The 19,854-nt window shown below is 45.4% G+C and overlaps 1 protein-coding gene and 1 long non-coding RNA gene across 7 annotated transcripts in view; one reads left to right on the top strand and one right to left on the bottom strand.

Annotated features, from left to right (window-relative positions):
- The window catches only part of LOC142049314 (F-BAR domain only protein 2-like), a 105,315-nt gene extending 97,873 nt beyond the window's left edge, over positions 1–7,442 (bottom strand). For all 6 annotated transcript variants that reach the window (XM_075076918.1, XM_075076921.1, XM_075076922.1 and 3 more), the window contains exon 1: positions 7,175–7,442. In XM_075076918.1, the coding sequence (XP_074933019.1) occupies positions 7,175–7,204 (30 nt within the window). In that variant the 5' untranslated portion in view covers positions 7,205–7,442. The remainder of the gene's footprint in view (positions 1–7,174) is intronic.
- Positions 1–19,854, top strand: part of LOC142049855 (uncharacterized) — a 704,768-nt gene that overhangs the window by 255,954 nt on the left and 428,960 nt on the right. The gene's annotated exons all lie outside the window — the stretch shown is intronic.

Below are 19,854 nucleotides of genomic sequence, written 5' to 3'. Positions count from 1 at the left end.
ACAACTGTAAAACTGTGTATGAGAATGCAAAATGTAAGCAGTCCCCTCTCTATGTAGGCTCCATTTAATTACTTTGAAGTTCATTAGCAGCTTTCTCCTTTTTCCCCTAGAGCTAACAAAACTCTCTTCAGAAGCTAGCGTTCTTGTTGAAGTTTCCCATTTTACACTGCCATAAAAGAGCTCTTCTTTGGATATAGTATAGATGTGTCCTGACAGCAAGCCATAAGAGCAGACAAGACTTCAAATACAAGTAAACACTTCACTTAAATAAGCCTACAATGAGTCAACTTTGTATACAAAATAAATTGAGTAATGGAAAAAGAGGGCAGACAGTCCTTCCATATCCCTTCATCAAGAAATACCTGCAGTGATTTTCTCATGGAAATGAAAGTAACCCTGGCAGCAACTGTGAACTCAGAATTCAGCATTTCCATGACTTGTACATAACAGGAAACAGATTACAAGAACCCTGTTTTACTAAACTACTTAATAGACTTTGAAAAATTTTAAGAATAAGTTTGTGTTGCATATAAAAGATTATTCTGAGTTTAAAACTTATGTTTGGTAAAATAGCCAGAAATTTTTGGGCAATCTGTAGCAGCATTTATGTTTCTAATAAAATTGTATAAGTGGAAGCTCTGTCTACTTTGGACCAAAACTGCTCAACGTTAACATCTATTAGTGTAAAAAGCTAATAGTCTCTTATAGCACCCCCTTTTTACTCAATGTAAACAAATGTTTCTCAACTATTAAGGTGATTCTAAAGTTCCCATGACTGGTCAGATACATACTACTTGTTGAGCTAATGTGAGAAGCAAGAAGGCGAAAGCTGCAAATACTGTTTTCAGTGAAAAAACAGAGCAGATGAGACTATAAAAGGCACATGCAGTTCTCAAACACATTTTGATTTTGGTCAAACTTCAGAAGCTTGATGAGAGAAGTTCAAAGTTTGACACCCACCCACCTGCCCCAAGTTCAGCAAGTAAAGAAACATTTGACAATAAGTGAATTATCATAATTTCAACCTATGCTTTTATAACATGCATTAGCAGTGGTTAAGCATGCACAATCATTATTCACCCCTATTCAGCCCTTTAAACATGACCATATCACCACATTACATTGAAGAAATGGAACAGACCGAGAAAAATAATTTATAAACAAAGGTATAGTTTAAGTCATAACCCGCTTAATCCTCTTTTTAAAATAGCCTACCAAGCCCACAACTTATTCTCCAGGAAGCAGGCAGATAAATATTCGAATTGCAACATTTGGAAGCGGTACTCCAATTTAACTACAAGATTTCTTTTTAACCGTAAAAAGTTTAGGTCCCTAATTTACTTCAAATTGTCATAAAATGAACATTGGATAATCTCCAAATTAAGTTTCCAAACCCTAGTTAAAACTTACAACTGCCTACAGCAAACAAGATATATCAGTGAAATATAACCAAAACAACCACCCCTCTTGTTAGATAAACACTAACTAGGAAAAGCCTAGAAAAGAATTAATTTGTAAAATAGAGTCACTTGCTTCAATTTTTGGGGTGAGAATTGAAAAATTTATATCCTTTGCCTCTTGTTTTGATCAGCTCCAGAGAAGTTGTACAACAGCTAGTTTTACACTTAAAAGTACTACCCAGACTATTCTGTCAGATAGAATGAAAAAAAACCCACACGTCTGGCCAACAGATTATGCATGCAAGAATCCTAATACAGATAAATCATAATGGCATAGAAGTCCTTCTGGTACAAAAATTTTGTCTGTATCAAGAAAATTCCAGAGTTGCTCCACAGTTACAACAATATGCCAAATAATAACTGTAAAAAATCCATTGGGGGGGGGGGGGTGAGCACAACTCCCTCATACAGACAAAGTATTTGCTGAAACTACGTACAGCATTTGGAACTATGTTCCAAATAATTAACCAAAACCTACAAACAAAGACAGACTACACTAGTCATTATGGTTTGTCCATTTCTATTGTCAACTTCTTTTCATTCACCTAACTGCAGGTAAATTTAAACTGATTTTAGATGCTCTGATAAACATCACTGTCATATTGTTTCAACTGTTGCTGCTTGCTGCAGTTTCAAATAAGTAACATGTGTTTCATACCTTCCACCTAGGCAATTACTCAATGGACCCTGTATACATGAAAATATTCCTCTGATTAATATTATGGCATTATATTTTTGAAAGCTAGCTAACAGTAATTTTCAGTTACCAAGTCCCTGAAAGAGCTACATGAAATTGAGGAACCTGCACAAAAGATCCAGTTTTGGGGAATAAAATGGCAAGATAGACATCATCTGATCCCAATGGACGTGATCAACAAAATAGCAGCCATGTCTCCACCAACTAGTAAAAATGAAACACAAGCTTTCTTGGGCATTGTGGGTTTCTGGAGAATGCATATTCCAAATCACAGTCTGATCGTAAACCCTCTCAACGACAAGCCTTTGAACAGATTAAACCAGAGATAGTTCATGCAGTAGGCCTTGGGCCAGTCCGGGCAGGACAAGATGTAAAGAATGTGCTCTACATTGCAGCCAGGGAGAATGGCCCTACCTGGAGCCTCTGGCAGAAAGCGCCAGGGGAGACCCGAGGTCGACCCCTAGGGTTTTGGAGTCAGGGATACAGAGGGTCTGAAGACCGCTTATACTCCAACTGAAAAAGAGATATTGGCAGCATATGAAGGGGTTCGAGCTGCTTCAGAAGTGGTTGGTACTGAAGCACAGCTGCTCCTGGCACCCTGACTATCAGTGCTGGGCTGGGTGTTCAAAGGAAACGTCCCCTCTACACATCATGCAACTGATGCTACGTGGAGTAAATGGGTTGCGCTGATCACCCAGCGGGCTCGAGTAGGAAACCCCAGTCGCCCAGGAATCTTGGAAGTGATTATGGACTGGCCAGAAGGTAAAGATTTTGGAATATCACCAGAGGAGGAGGTGACACTTGCTGAAGAAGCCCCACTGTATAACAAACTGCCAGAAGATGAGAAGCAATAATACCCTGTTCACTGACGGGTCCTGTCGCCTTGTGGGAAAGCACCGGAGATGGAAGGCTGCTGTATGGAGTCCTACACGACAAGTAGCAGAAACTGCTGAAGGGGAAGGTGAATCGAGACATTTTGCAGAGGTAAAGGTCATCCAGCTGGCCTTAGACATCGCTGAATGGGAAAAGTGGCCAGTGCTCTATCTTTATACTGACTCCTGGATGGTGGCAAATGCCCTGTGGGGGTGGTTACAGCAGTGGAAGCAGAACAACTGGCAGCACAGAGGCAAACCCATCTGGGCTGCCACATTGTGGCAAGATATTGCTGCCCAGGTAGAGAACCTGGTTGTGAAAGTACGTCATGTAGATGTTCACGTACCCACAAGTCAGGGCACCGACATACATCAAAACAACCAGCAGGTAGACCAGGCTGCCAAGATTGAAGTGGCTGAGGTAGATCTGGACTGGCAACATAAGGGTGAACTATTACTAGCTCGGTGGGCCCATGACACCTCAGGCCATCAAGGGAGAGATGCAACATACAGGTGGGCTCGTGATCGAGGGGTGGACTTGACCATGGACACTATTGCACAGGTTATCCATGAATGTAACACATGTGCTGCAATCAAGCAAGCGAAGCGGGTAAAGCCTCTGTGGTATGGGGGACGATGGCTGAAATATAAATATGGGGAGGCCTGGCAAATTGACTATATCACACTCTCACAGACCCGCCAAGGCAAGCGCCATGTGGTTACAATGGTAGAAACAACAACTGGCTGGCTGGAAACATATCCCATGCCCCATGCCACTGCCCGGAATACTATCCTGGGCCTTATAAAACACATCTTATAGTGACATGCACCCCAGAGAGAATTGAGTCAGACAACGGGACTCATTTCCAAAACAACCTCATAGACACATGGGTCAGAGAGCACGGCATTGAGTGGGTGTATCACATCCCCTGTCACGTACCAGCCTCTGGGAAAATCGAAATATACAATGGACTATTAAAGACTGCACTGAGAGCAATGGGGGGTGGAACATTCAAACACTGGGATACACATTTAGCAAAAGCCACCTGGTTAGTCAGCACTAGGGGATCTGCCAATCGAGTTGGCCCTGCCCAGTCAGAACTCTTATGTACTGCGGAAGGGGATAGAGTCCCTGTAGTGCATGTAGAAAATATACTGGGGAAAACAGTCTGGGTTCTTCCTGTCTCAGGCAAAGGCAAACCCATTCGTGGGATTGCTTTTGCTCAAGGACCTGGGTGCACTTGGTGGATGTAATCTTCATCCTCAGGATGGGGAAGTCCAACATGCACCTCAAAGGGATTTGATTTTGGGTGAGAATATCCAATTAACTGAATGGCACGAGGTTAATTGCTATATAATACTGTATGTCATCACTCCTATGGTTGCTATATACCATATCAATGGTATTACAGTATGAATCTCCCATATTAATGAAGAATATACTTTGATTAAACCAAGCAAAGTGCAGCAGTGTTGGAACCAGAACTGGCTTCAGCATGCAACAATCCACCACCACACACCATCAAGCCTGCCCTGAAAGACTGTTGTGACAGATGGAGCCCAAAGTCATGAACTAAACGGACATTTTAGAGGGATAGCTCATAAACTAAGGGAATGAGATATATTTTATATAGATACACACACACACAGAGATAGGAAAAGATAGGGAAAGTTGCAGTGATTAACTGGAATATACTGGAAAGGGTAGGAGCTGGGCATGATGTAAATGGCATAGAATAAGGGGTGGATATTGTCATGGTTTTAGCTGGGATAAAATTAATTTTCTTTCTAGTAGCTGGTATAGTGCTGTGTTTTGGATTTAGGATGAAAATACTGTTGATAGCAACAACTAAAACATCAGTGTGTTAAGTAGTGCTTATACTAGTCAAGGACTTTTCCAGTTTCCCATGCTCTACCGGGTACACAACAAGCTGGGAGGGAGCATAGCCAGGACAGGGGCACAAGAAGCCAGGAGGGGAGGGGGCACAGCCAAGACAGCTGATCCAAACTGGCCAAAGGGATATTCTATATCACATCATGTCATGCCCAGTATATTAACTGGGGGGAGTTGGCCTGGGGAAGCAGCGATTATGGCTCAGGAACTGGCAGGGCATTGGTTGGCAGGTGGTAAGCGGTTGTATCACTTGTTTTTTCCCTAGGTTTCACTTCTCTCTCTCTCTCTCGTTGTTTTCCTTTAAATATTATCATTTTATTTTAATTATTAAACTGGTTTTATCTCAACCCATGAGTTTTCTTACTTTTTCCCTTCAGATTCTCTCATCCATCCCACTGGGGTGGGGGGAGTGAGGAAGCAGCTGTGTGGTGCTTAGTTGCTGGCTGGGGTTAAACCATGACAAGTATTCACCTGATGTTTACACTGGCAACATATCTTCAGTTCTGAAAATTTTGAGGAGTTTGAACACAAAAGCAACCCAGCAATTTAAATTTTCTTCTTCCAGCTTCAATAAATTAAAGATCAGCTCCAGAGAAGCACTATGCATATGAAGAACAGATATTTTTATCTATATCTAGATAATTAAAAATATTTTTTTGAACTAAAAGATGAAAAGTTGTCAACTCATGCTAAATGCACACACGGAGGAGACTGAGCAAATATTGCAACAGCTCTCTCAAAACTGAGCATCTAAATGCATGCCAAGCAGAAGAGTAGCACTGCATAAACATGTGAATGGAACTCCAGATGGAAGCGTGACAAGTCTCATTATCACTCATATCACATAAATGCATATGAGAATATGTCATGCTTATTAGAGCAAGCCTCTTCACAAAGCTAAGAGAATTAACAGCCAGCCCTTGCATGTTACGATAGAACTTGAAAATAAAGGAATCTGCCTCACAACCATTCTCAAAAATCTACAGGTAATGCCAGCAATTAAAAAGATAAAATAAAAAGAATTAATGAAAACCAATTTAAACTCACATTTTTATATCCCTGAACTTCCAGACTTACTATGCACAGCATTACAGAGACGAGTTTCAGCTATACACAGAACTTCCAACAGTTGAATTAAATTGTTTTAAAACAATTAACAAATATATACTGACTGACTTAGAAGTGGCTTATTTTGGTTGACCCGAAACAGTTTAATAGACTCACAATTAACAAGAGTATCACCTGCATCAGGCAGTTTAAAAATCAAGCTTATGTCAAAGCTTATACAACACTCTAGTAGTACTAAGACTTAAGTAAGTCAATGATAACAAATACTTTTTATTCTACTGTACCAGTATGAACATAATCAAAGTGACAAAACCTAGCTACCTATAATGGAAATAACTTACAAGAACACTTTAATGTTTCAGACCAGCTACGGTCACAATTAAAACAAGCTTCATTTCATGCAAGGTTCAGTAATCCAAATCCAGATTTTAAATCTTTCTCCATGTATAACTACTCAATTAAAAATATTTATATCTGCACAGAGATGACTGACAAATTACATTTCTAAATCAAACTGGGAGAGTCTGTTGTTTCTCTAGCTGGCTGCTGTTCAGGTTGTACCTTCTATCATGCAGACAGAAATGAGCTGTCAGTACAAAAACATGAAGTTCTGAAATGCAGTTTTGCTTTTGCATGATACAACTGTAAGTTGTTACAATTAGTACCATTCCCCCAAACCACCGCATTGTATGGGAGGCTTAACGAAAAGAGATCAGACTGTAGTAGAAGCCCCATCTACGCACCGCAGTGGCTGCGAGAGCAAGACCCCCTAGCAAAAGGTCTCCCGCTCGTATCTGCACATCCCTTGGCTCAGCAAACCCTCTCCCCCATCGTCTCTCCCTAACAGACCACCGAGCGAGGCAGGGGCAGTGCGCTTCCCCCACGGCCCGGCCCGGCCCGGCCCGGCCCTGCAAAGGCGAGGCGAGCCGCGACAGGCACAGGAGGCCGCCGCAGGAGGCATAGAGTGCCGCGGAGGGGACGGCGGCCACCATCCTTCCGTCGCGCTCCCCACGGCAAGGCCCAAGCCCAGTCACCAGGGTGGCATAAGAGTCAAGGCTGCTCCCGCGGAGAGTATCCCGGCTGCGCTGCACTGCACTGCGCTGCACTGCACTGCACTGCACCGCACTGCGCCCTGCCCGTCCCACCCGTGACACGGAGGAACCGGCCCGCGGCACTTCCCTACCCAGAAGTTTTCCACGAAGTACGCCATCATCGTCCCGGCCCTCAGCGAGCGCGAGCCCGAGCCCGAGCCCGAGCCCGAGCCCGAGCCCGAGCCCGGCCGCCTCAGCCACCGAAACACAACGGAGGAAACAAGCACCGCCACGACACGTTAACCTCCCAGTTACGACCCAACCACCTCCTTCCACACAGCTTGACCACCCCCCGTTCTGCGCATGTGCCCAGCGGACGCCAGGCGCCGCAGCTCCTGCACAGGCGCGTCGCATTCCCCCCGCCCCGGGCGGAGGAGCGGCGCACGCATGCCCAGAGCGCCGGCCCCACCGCGGCTAGGTGCAATCTCAGAAGTGAAGAAACCCTGATCTCTATAGAAATATGAATATACTTGCAGAAGCCAGACTCAGAAATCTTGAGAAAAATCCCCTTTAAAATATTCAGTAACCACTAAGGACTGACTATACTGAAGGCTAGAAAGCATGCAAATTATTTGACAGGCAGGAGAACAGATTCGTGCTCTTTGAAGTGGCTTCATAAACAAGCATCCTTCCAGCCACATAGGATAGGACCCTTTAAGGCAGCTGATGACTACTAGGCACTTTATTAACAAAGTGTAGCTTACCCTCTCCTGTACTTCCTCTTACAGGGTTTTACAGTTTCAGTGACAGGCTGTTTTTAGGAAAAACAATACATTTCTAAAGTCAAAGAGGCTGGGAAAACTGTTTATTTCAAACCTTTATCTTCTTCAATGATAGTTCAGTTTTCCAGACCCTTCTTTTGCTTAATGTAGATTATTAGCCAGTTGGGATCATTTTTATTGCTGGACCAGAATACAGATCCACTGAATTTCTGTCTGGGGCCAGTCTGTACCTGGACTGCTGCTTTTCAGTAACAATATCTTTAGATATTCTTCATTGCAGAGTCAGCACCACTGGTCTCTTTCTGGGACCCCAAAAAGTTCCTATTCTACCTTAATGAGATGATTCACTGTTCAAGACAGCAGTTAGCTTTTCATTATTGACTAAAAATAGAGGACCAGGTCTAAGCAATGATGTGAGGGGCTGCAGCTTGCAGTCCTATGCACACAAGTGGTTAAGTGCTTTATCCAAATTTTATCTATGATTTTGTCAGCACAACACCAAATTAGTATTTATATCAATATGTCAGCATGACTCATTCAATAATAATTAAAAAAACCAAAAATTCCTATTGCATATTATTAGCAGCTTTCATGGAACATTCAAGTAGCTTTCTAGATTACTAATTTTTTAGTAGAGTTAAAGAATTCCTTTCCCATTTTTGCCATCTACACAAGTATGAGGTTAAAGAACCACAACAATATACCTCACAGTAAGGGTATGAAGAACTAAAGAGACTTCTTGGCTATACTAGTTAACAGTTATATTTAATGAATACAATTCTCATTTTGAAGTGATGCCATTTGACATTAATATGGGTTCCATATGTGTGAAAGGAGGTATTTAGCTCAGAGTTCACCTCTCAGAAAAGCATCCCTGATTGCACAGTTTGCTCTCTGCATATCCATTTAACCATCCTTCAAGAAGGAAGTCTTGCAGGTGCGGGAGCAGGCTGTCCCCATGTGCTGCTAGACAAACCAGCAGGGAAGACAACCAGCCTGGCTGAACAGAGAGCTTTTGCTGGCACTCAGGAAAACAAGGAGAGCTTACCAGTTTTGGAAGAAGGGGCAGGCAACACAAGAAGAGTATGGGGATCTTCTTAAGTCATGCAGAGAAAAAATTACAAAGGCAAAAGCCCAGCTAGAACTCAACCTGGCCACTGTTGTAAGGGATAACAAAAAATGTTTTTACAAATATGATAACAACAAAAAAAGAACCAAGGAGAGTCTCCATCCTCTATCAGACGTGGAGGGGAACATTGCCACCGAGGATGAGAAGGCTGAGGTACTAAATGCCTTCTTTGCCTCAGTCTTTAATAGTCAGACCACTTACCCCCAGGGTATTCAGCCCCCTGAACTGGAAGGCAGGGATGGAGACCACAATAAACCCCCATAATCCAGGAGGAAGCAATTTACGACCTGCTGAGCTACCTGGACACTCACAAGTCTATGGGGCTGGATGGGATCCACCCAAGAGTACTGAGGGAGCTGGCGGAGAAGCTTGACAAGCCACTCTCCATCATTTATCAGCAGTCCTGGTTAACAAGGGAGGTCCCAGATGACTGGGAGCTTGCCAATGTAACACCCATCTACAAGAAGGGCCAGAAGGAGGAGCCAGGGAACTACAGGCCTGTCAGCCTGACCTTGGTACCGGGGAAGATTATGGAGTGGTTCATCTTGAGTGCACTGTCCTGGTTTCAGCTGGGATAGAGTTACATTTCTTCGTAGTAGCTAGTATGGGGCTATGTTTTGGATTTGTGCTGGAAACAGTGGTGATAATGCAGAGGTGTTTTAGTTGTTGCTAAGTAGTGCTTACATTGGTCAAGGACTTTTTCAGCTCCCCATGCTCTGCTGGGTGCACAAGAAGCTGGGAGGGGACACAGCCAGGACCGCTGACCCCAACTGACCAAAGGGATATTCCGTACCATGTGACATCATGCTCAGTATATGAAGCTGGGGGAAGAAGAAGGAAGGGGGGGGATGGTCAGAGTGATGGCATTTGTCTTCCCAAGTAACTGTTATGCGTGATGGAGCCCTGCTTTCCTGGAGATGGCTGAACACCTGCCAGCTGATGGGAAGTGGTGAATTAATTCCTTGTTTTGTTTTGCTTCTGTGCGCAGCTTTTGCTTTATCTATTAAACTGCTTTTATCTCAACTCATGAGTTGCCTCACTTCTACTCTTCCGATTCTCTCCCCTGTCCCACCAGGAGGGAGGGAGTGATCGGCTGTGTGGTGCTTGGTTGTTGACTGGGGCTAAACCACGAGAGCACTCACCAGGGACGTGCAGGACAACCAGGGGATCAGGCATGACCAACCTGATCTTCTATGACCAGGTGACCCGCCTAGTGGATGAGGGAAAGGCTGTGGATGTTGTCTACCTGGACATTAGTAAAGCCTTTGATAGTGTCTCCCACAGCATCCTCCTAGAGAAGCTGGCGGCTCATGGCTTAGACAGGCATACGCTTACTGGGTAAAAAACTGGCTGGATGGCCGAGCCCAGAGAGTTGTGGTGAATGGAGCTAAATCCAGTTGGCAGATGGTCACAAGCAGTGTCCCCCAGGGCTCAGTTTTGGGGCCAGTCTTGTTTAATATCTATCAGTGATCTGGATGAGGGGATCGAGTGCACCCTTAGTAAGTTTGCAGACAACACCAAGTTGGGCAGGAGTGTTGATGTGCTTGAGGGCAGGAAGGCTCTACAGAGGGATCTGGACAGGCTGGATTGATGGGCCGAGGCCAACTGTATGAGGTTCAGCAAGGCCAAGTGCTAGGTCCTGCACTTGTTTCACAACAACCACATGCAACGCTACAGGCTTGGGGAGGAGTGGCTGGAGAGCTGCCCGCAGAAAAGGACCTGGGGATGCTGGCTGACAGTCGGCTGAACATGAGCCAGCAGTGTGCCCAGGTGGCCAAGAAGGCCAACAGCATCCTGGCTTGTATCAGGAATAGTGTGGCCAGCAGGAGTAGGGAAGTGATCGTGCCCCTGTACTTGGCACTGGTGAGGCCGCACCTCGAGTACTGTGTGCAGTTTTGGGCCCCTCAGTACAAGGACACTGAGGTGCTGGAGCGTGTCCAGAAAAGGACAACGAAGCTGGTGAAGGCTCTGGAGAGCAGTTCTTATGAGGAGAGGTTGAGTAAGCTGGGGTGGTTTAGCCTGGAGAAAAGGAGCCTGAGGGGAGACTTTATCGCTCTCTACAACTACCTGAAAGGAGGTTGTAGTGAGGTGGGTGTTGGTCTCTTCTCCCAAGTTACTAGCGATAGGATGAGAGGAAATGGCCTCAAGCTGCATCAGGGAAGGTTTAGATTGGATATTAGGAAAAATTTATTCACTGAAAGAGTGGTCGGGCATTGGAACAGGCTGCCCAGAGAGGTGGTTGAGTCTCCATCCCTGGAGGTATTTAAAAGATGTGTAGACGTGGCACTTCAGGGCATGGTTTAGGAGACATGGTAGTGTTGGGTTGATGGTTGGACTTGATGATCCTAGAGGTCTTTTCCAACCTTAATGATTCTGTGATTCTATGATCCTCCAATATTTTCAGCTTCTGGTTTTATAAGTGTTAATACTAACTTATTTTCAGCAATCAGTTATCTAAAAGGGTATAGGTCATCTGAGATGTATCATTATATATGCTAAGTTGCTACATGAAAGAACTTGTCAGATATGATACTAAAGATACAGTACATCTAGACTACAGACATTAATACAAATGAAATATAAAGATTGTGTATTGTATTTTTACCTACAGTAATTAACTTAATACGCCCTATGTCTAAGCTATTTGAAAATGGATTATGAGCTCTGGGTAAAATACATGAACCTACAACTGAACACAGTGATATTTTAAGATGAAAATAGAATGAAGATAAAGTATCCAAATAATCTGAAATATATTTGGAATTACATTATTTCATATCATAATGAACTGCCAAAGAGCCAGTTGATATTTAAAGATCTCTAGAAGCTACAAAATTAGTAAGAAACCAATTCAGGTAAAATATATAATCTAACACTGTACTTTAAAGAGAACCTGAAGAAGCAGATGGAGGTAAAGCCATTTTATATACCAGGTTGAGGATATGCCTTGAAAAATGCATTTTCTTTACTGTCCTTGTTAAAAGGACTACACAAAGAATCTTGATAGGTAAACAGGTATTTATACTACCCGTTGAGATAGGTTCCAAAAGATTATGAGCACCTGAAGAAGATATAAAAAAACCAGAGCTGTTTACCACTGTGGTGGAAAACAGAAGATGGGGAAAGAAGATGACCAAGTGAATTGTTAGGTAAATCCCTTTCAAGAGTCATTTAACTTTGCTAAGTACTGTCAGGTTATGTTGCAGGATTTCAACAACATCAGGAGTATGTTCTAAACAAATAATTGTACCTGAATACTTGCAGACATTACCCAGAAGTTTCATAATTCACTTGCTTAAGACCTACACATTACCTTCATGACTAGAGATTTATTGCAGCCTTTTTTTCATACAAAAAGTGTAATGAAATCCCATAGACAAAAGTTAAAGCTAGAAAAGCTTAGGAAAAAGATGTTTAGAGTAAGATTGTAAAGTTAGCAGTGAATACAGCTAATTTGAAATAATTTATTCAAAGTGTATTGGGAATTCTCTAACAATCTTTAGACAGGCTATGCCCTTTTCTGAAATATATACACAAACTGAAATTATGGCCTGATGAGAGATCACTGATGAGATGATGGCCTACAATACAGTTCTGGGTAGGATGAATGCTTTAAACATTTTTTTCTGAATTTAAGATAAACAAAAATAGTTGTGCACACAGTTATAGATAGCCACATTTATTACATAAGTCAGCTGAATTTTTTTTCAGTTTTGTGTAATACCTCATCAAAGTGTTACCTGTAATTTAAAATAACTCCTGAAACAGACAAAGTATGTTTAGAGAGGAGACATTGTTTTATTCTGCACAGAGTGTAAGGTGGAATATTTCCACAAATCAAGCACGTCTACTGGAGGCCATTTTGACATTTATACATGACAGTTAACACACCACGCCTATCTAATACATAATCATTGACCTGACTGAGCATCCTCTTCTTCCATTGGTCTCTATCTTTTCTGCTTAGTTTTAAAGCTACACTGTGACTTTAATTCATTGTGCATGCTCAGAAGGACCGTGTGTGGGGAGGGGTAGTCCTTTCGTCCCTCAATTGAGTGGTCGCAATCTTCCCCTGAAGGAATTACCTTTCCCAAAGTTACTGTGCTTCTGCAATTGTCTAATTTTTCAGTTCCTTCTGGGGCAAGATGTTCCCTTTTATCACTGGTGACTTCACATCTGGCCTTCCCTTATCTTCACAACCTTCTTTATATGAGGATGTTTCCACTGTCAGTCCTTGAAGTTCTACTAATTTGTATTCTTTTGAGAAGATTCTCATTAGTGAGGCATGCATTGCTAATACCCTCTTATATTTCGTAAGCATTATTTACTACCTTGAATATTCTAAAATTCTCAGCTGTTAGTCTCTACTCCTAACTGTGATCCTTTCTTAACTGCTACTAACTCCTACGCTATTCCATTTTATCCAAGAAGAATATACACATTTGAGGCAACAAAAGTCCTTTCAAAGCTACTAATGATTTTTGTGTTTTATTGAAACATTTACTAGCAAGTTTTAACTGCATTGCTTTCAACATTCTTGGAATGATGTATTCAATTAGGCTGCATCATCTGGCTCACTGTATACTTCAGTGTGCACTTCTACTCATCTAGTCACCAAGCTTGATTGCATCCCATTGTGGTGGGTTGACCTTGGCTGGCCACCAGGTGCCCACCAAGCTGCTCTATCACTCCCCCTCCTCAGCTGGACAGGGGAGAGAAAATATAACAAAAGGCTCATGGATCAAGGTAAGGACAGGGAGATCACTCACAAATTACTGTCACAGGCAAAACAGACTCAACTCAGGGAAATTAATTTAATTTATCATAGAATTATCATAGAATGGTTTGGGTTGGAAGGGACCTTAAAGGTCATCTAGTTCCAACGCCCCTACCATGGGCAGGGACACCATCCACTAGACCAGGTTGCTCAAAGCTCCGTCCAACCTGGCCCTTCAACATTTGAGGGGTTGGGGCAATTTATTGCCAATTAACAATAGAGTAGGATAATGAGAAATAAAATCAAATCCTAAAACACCTTCCCCCCACCCCTCCCTTCTTCCCAGGCTCAACTCCTAACTTCTCTACCTCCTCCCCCCAAGTGGCACAGGTGGATGGGAAATGGGGGTTGTGGTCAGTTTGTAATGCTTCATCTCTGCTGTTCCTTCCTCCTCCTCACACTCTTCCCCTGCTCCAGCGTGGGGGCCCTCCCACAGGCTGCAGTCCTTCACAAACTGCTCCAGCATAGACCCTTTCCAAAGGGTACAGTCCTTCAGGAACAGACTGCTCCAGCGTGGGTACCCCACAGGGTCACAACTTCCTTCAGGGCACATCCACCTGCTCTGGCATGGGGCCCTCCACAGGCTGCAGGTGGATATCTGCTTGTGCTGGTTTTGGCTGAGAAGGGGTTAATTCTCCTCACTGTGGGGGTCAGCTACCTTTCCAGCTTCCCGCGCTCTGCCGCGTGGCGTGGCAGGGGGGGCTGGGAGGGGCAGGGCCGTGGTGGGGGCGGCTGACCCCGACTGGCCAATGGCAGGTTCATTCCATACCATGTGACACCATGACCAGTATATTGAGGGGGGGCAGTGGCAGCGCGGGGGGGGCGCGGCGCGGCGCCGGGTCGGCGGGCGGCGAGCGGTTGCGGCGCGTGCGGTTTGTTCCGGCGGTTCGTTCCCCCTCTCCCCTCCCTTCCTTTCCCCCTCCCCCGGGGCTTTGCGCCTCTCGTTGTTCTCCTTTACATTGCATTTCTACTGTTGTTTCTTTTAATTTTCATTATTAAACTGTTCTTATCCCAACCCACGAGCGTTACCCTTCTGATTCTCTCCCCCATCTACCGGTGGGGGAGTGAGCGAGCGACTGTGTGGGGCTGAGCTGCCGCTAAACCACGACAGTCTTTTTGGCGCCCAACGTCGGGCTCAAGGGTTGGAGATAACAACAGCTGCTGGTCCCAGCACCATGTTGTCCTTTTTGCAGTTGGTGTTAAAAATCGGTGTTGGTTGTTTGAGTCTGCTGTGTTCTGCTGTGATTAGTAATGTTTTGCCTACAAGATTTGTTATACAAACACTCGTTTTCAGCTTTATCTGGTATTTGGGGTTTTTGCTGAAACCCTTACTGTACTTGGGATACCACCTTGTTGAGGCAATTAGCAATTATACCTCCTCCTCGGAGAGATTTTATATGGAGGAAATACAGAATAGTACCTTTGCAACTTTGTTCTATGATGTCTGTGCCTTTGTTACAACAACCTTTTTGTATCTTGAACATCCTTGGGTGGTTAAGGTGCACTTATTGTTAGTTTTGGGGCATGTTGTTTTGGTTTTGACTAAGCAACTTAAGAATATCACCCAGAAATCTGCCCCGAGGCTTGACAGTTACGAGTGGCAGGGCATGTGGGATAGCATGGGCAAATACCTAGGGCAGTGGGCACCCCCAGTGTTTTGGAGTTTCACCCCCGAGCAAGTGCAGAATCCTAAAAAACTAGTAGAATATTTGGAGAAAGTATGTTGTTACGCTGGGAACTCCAGAGAGACACAGATAACTGCAACGTGCTGGGGTCTGGCCCATGCATACCGAGCCCTGCTCAACAGTATTCAGTGCCCCCAGGGGGAAGAGAATGTCTCTGGATTGAAATGCAAAGTGACTGGCACTGTAGACAATCCAGCCCTGACAACAGGCACTGCAGCCACTCAAACCCCCACAACAAGTACCGGAGCTAGCTCAGAAAATAAACCCGTACCAGTATCAGTTGCCCCCATACACAAGACGAAATATTGGAAGCGGACATCAACTCGTTTAGAACGGGATGATGAAGAACCAGGGCCATCGCGGGGAGAGGAGGGAGAAGTAATAAATGAAATAGAGACCACCCGATCCCTGTCCTTAAGCGAGTTGCGAGATATGCGAAAAGATTTCGGCCGTCGTTCAGGTGAGCACATTGTCACCTGGCTGCTCCGATGCTGGGATAATGGGGCCAGTAGCCTGGAACTAGAGGGAAAAGAAGCCAAACAATTGGGATCCCTTTCTGGGGAAGGGGGCGTTGACAAAGCAATTGGAAAAAAAACCACAAGCCCTCAGCCTCTGGAGGCGACTCCTGTCTGGAGTGAAGGAAAGGTATCCCTTTAAAGAAGATGTTACATATCGCCCAGGAAAATGGACAACTATGGAGAAAGGCATCCAGTATCTAAGGGAATTAGCTGTGTTTGAGGTGATTTATGGTGACCTGGATGATCAACGGTCATCCAAAGATCCAGATGAAGCCGAGTGCACACGACCCATGTGGCGGAAGTTTGTACGGAGCGCACCATCTTCGCATGCAAACTCATTGGCAGTGATGTCCTGGAAAGATGACGAGACACCAACGGTGGCAGAGGTGATAGATAGACTCCGGGATTATGACACAAATATCTCTTCCTCGCTTGTCTCTGCTGTGGAGAAACTATCCCAAGAGGTCCAGCAACTCAAAGAAGATCTGTCCTACTCCCCACCTCGACAGAGCAGTGTCTCAGCTGTTAGGAATAAGCGTCCTTTGGCTCAAAGAAGGGGATACACACCACGGGCCACCCTATGGTTCTACCTGCGTGACCACGGAGAGGACATGATGAGGTGGGATGGCAAGCCTACTTCGACCCTACAGGCACGAGTACATGAACTGCAAGGAAGAACAGTCACTCAGGGAGGCTCTTCCAGGAAAGCTGCTGCTCCAGTTTCCAGTGAGCAAGTCCCCAGACAGAGGAGTAGAAGCGCTGATTTTATTTCTAAGTGTAATAGAGGGACTCCTGATTCACATTTACAGGAAGTGAGTTGTGACTGCCATGATCAGGACTAGAGGGGCCCTGCCTCCAGCCGGGTGGAGGAAAGGGATAACCGGGCTTACTGGACTGTGTGGATCCGATGGCCTGGCACGTCCGACCCACAGGAGTATAAAGCTTTAGTGGACACCGGCGCACAGTGCACCTTAATGCCATCAAACTATATAGGGGCAGAACCCATCAGCATTGCTGGAGTGACAGGGGGATCTCAAGAGCTAACTGTATTGGAGGCCAAAGTGAGCCTAACTGGCAATGAGTGGCAGAAGCACCCCATTGTGACTGGCCCAGAGGCTCCGTGCATCCTTGGTATAGACTACCTCAGGAGAGGGTATTTCAAGGACCCAAAAGGTTACAAGTGGGCTTTTGGTGTAGCTGCCTTGGAGACGGAGGAAACTGAACAGCTGTCTACCTTGCCCGGTCTCTCAAAGGACCCTTCTGTTGTGGGGTTGCTGAAGGTCAAAGAACAACAGGTGCCAATCGCCACCACAACAGTGCACCGGCGGCAATATCGCACCAACAGAGACTCTCTGATCCCCATCCATAAACTCATTCACCAACTGAGGAGCCAAGGAGTCATCAGTAAGACCCACTCACCCTTTAACAGTCCCATATGGCCAGTCCGGAAGTCTAATGGAGAGTGGAGACTAACAGTAGACTATCGTGGCCTGAATGAAGTCACTCCACCGTTGAGTGCTGCTGTGCCAGACATGCTAGAACTTCAATACGAACTGGAGTCAAAGGCGGCCAAGTGGTATGCCACATTTGATATTGCTAATGCATTCTTCTCAATCCCTCTGGCAGCAGAGTGCAGGCCACAGTTTGCTTTCACATGGAGGGGCGTCCAGTACACCTGGAATCGACTGCCCCAGGGGTGGAAACACAGTCCTACCATTTGCCATGGACTGATTCAGACTGTACTGGAACAGGGAGAAGCTCCAGAACACCTTCAATACATTGATGACATCATTGTGTGGGGCAACACAGCGGAAGAAGTTTTTGAGAAAGGAGAGAAAATAGTCCAAATCCTTCTGAAAGCTGGTTTTGCCATAAAACAAAGTAAGGTGAAGGGACCTGCACGAGAAATCCAGTTCTTAGGAATTAAATGGCAAGACGGTCGTCGTCAGATTCCAATGGATGTGATCAACAAAATAGCAGCCATGTCTCCACCAACTAGCAAAAAGGAAACACAAGCTTTCTTGGGCGTTGTGGGTTTTTGGAGAATGCATATTCCAAATTACAGTCTGATCATAAGCCCTCTCTATCAAGTGACCCGGAAAAAGAATGATTTCAAATGGGGCCCTGAGCAACGACAAGCCTTTGAACAGATTAAACGAGAAATAGTCCATGCAGTAGCTCTTGGGCCAGTCCGGGCAGGACAAGATGTAAAAAATGTGCTCTACACTGCAGCCGGGGAGAATGGCCCTACCTGGAGCCTCTGGCAGAAAGCACCTGGGGAGACCCGGGGTCGACCCCTAGGGTTTTGGAGTCGGGGATACAGAGGGTCTGAAGCCCGCTATACTCCAACTGAAAAAGAGATATTGGCAGCATATGAAGGGGTTCGAGCTGCTTCAGAAGTGGTTGGTACTGAAGCACAGTTGCTCCTGGCACCCCGACTGCCAGTGCTGGACTGGATGTTCAAAGGAAACATCCCCTCTACACACCATGCAACTGATGCTACGCGGAGTAAATGGGTTGCACTGATCACCCAGCGGGCTCGAGTAGGAAACCCCAGTCTCCCAGGAATCTTGGAAGTGATTATGGACTGGCCAGAAGGCAAAGATTTTGGATTATCACCAGAGGAGGAGGTGACACGTGCTGAAGAAGCCCCACTGTATAACAAACTGCCAGGAGATGAGAAGCAATATGCCCTGTTCACTAATGGGTCCTGTCGCCTTGTGGGAAAGCACCGGAGATGGAAGGCTGCTGTATGGAGTCCTACACGACAAGTAGCAGAAACTGCTGAAGGAGAAGGTGAATCGAGTCAGTTTGCAGAGGTAAAGGCCATCCAGCTGGCCTTAGACATCGCTGAACGGGAAAAGGGGCCAGTGCTCTATCTCTATACTGACTCCTGGATGGTGGCAAATGCCCTGTGGGGCTGGCTGCAGCAATGGAAGCAAAGCAACTGGCAGCGCAGAGGCAAACCCATCTGGGCTGCCACATTGTGGCAAGATATTGCTGCCCGGGTAGAGAAACTGGTTGTAAAGGTACGGCATGTGGATGCTCACGTCCCCAAGAGTCGGGCCACTGAAGAACATCGAAACAACCAGCAGGTAGATCGTGCTGCCAAGATTGAAGTGGCTGAGGTGGATCTGGACTGGCAGCATAAGGGTGAACTATTTCTAGCTCGGTGGGCCCATGACACCTCAGGCCATCAAGGGAGAGATGCAACATACAGGTGGGCTCGTGATCGAGGGGTGGACTTGACCATGGATATTATTGCACAGGTTATCCACGAATGTGACACATGCGCTGCAATCAAGCAAGCGAAGCGGGTAAAGCCTCTGTGGTATGGGGGACGATGGCTGAATTATAAATATGGGGAGGCCTGGCAAATTGACTATATCACACTCCCACAGACCCGCCAAGGCAAGCACCATGTGCTTACAATGGTAGAAACGACGACTGGCTGGCTGGAAACATATCCTGTCCCCCACGCCACTGCCCGGAACACTATCCTGGGTCTTGAGAAACAAGTCCTGTGGCGACATGGCACCCCAGAGAGGATTGAGTCAGACAATGGGACTCATTTCCGAAATAGCTTCATAGACACCTGGGCCAAAGAGCACGGTATTGAGTGGGTGTATCACATCCCCTATCACGCACCAGCCTCTGGGAAAATTGAAAGGTACAATGGACTGTTAAAAACCACACTGAGAGCAATGCGGGGTGGGACATTCAAGCACTGGGATACACATTTAGCAAAAGCCACGTGGTTAGTCAACACGAGGGGATCTGCCAACCGAGCTGGCCCTGCCCAGTCAGAAATCCTACATACTGTGGAAGGGGATAGAGTCCCTGTAGTGCACAGAAAAAGTATGCTGGGCAAAACAGTCTGGGTTCTTCCTGCCTCTGGCAAAGGCAAACCCATTCGTGGGATTGTTTTTGCTCGAGGACCT

The sequence above is a fragment of the Phalacrocorax aristotelis genome, chromosome W (assembly GCF_949628215.1).
Source record: "Phalacrocorax aristotelis chromosome W, bGulAri2.1, whole genome shotgun sequence".
Classification (NCBI taxonomy): Eukaryota; Metazoa; Chordata; class Aves; order Suliformes; family Phalacrocoracidae; genus Phalacrocorax; species Phalacrocorax aristotelis.
Note: the sequence above shows the minus strand (reverse complement) of the source record. Positions and strands in the feature narration are given on the sequence as shown.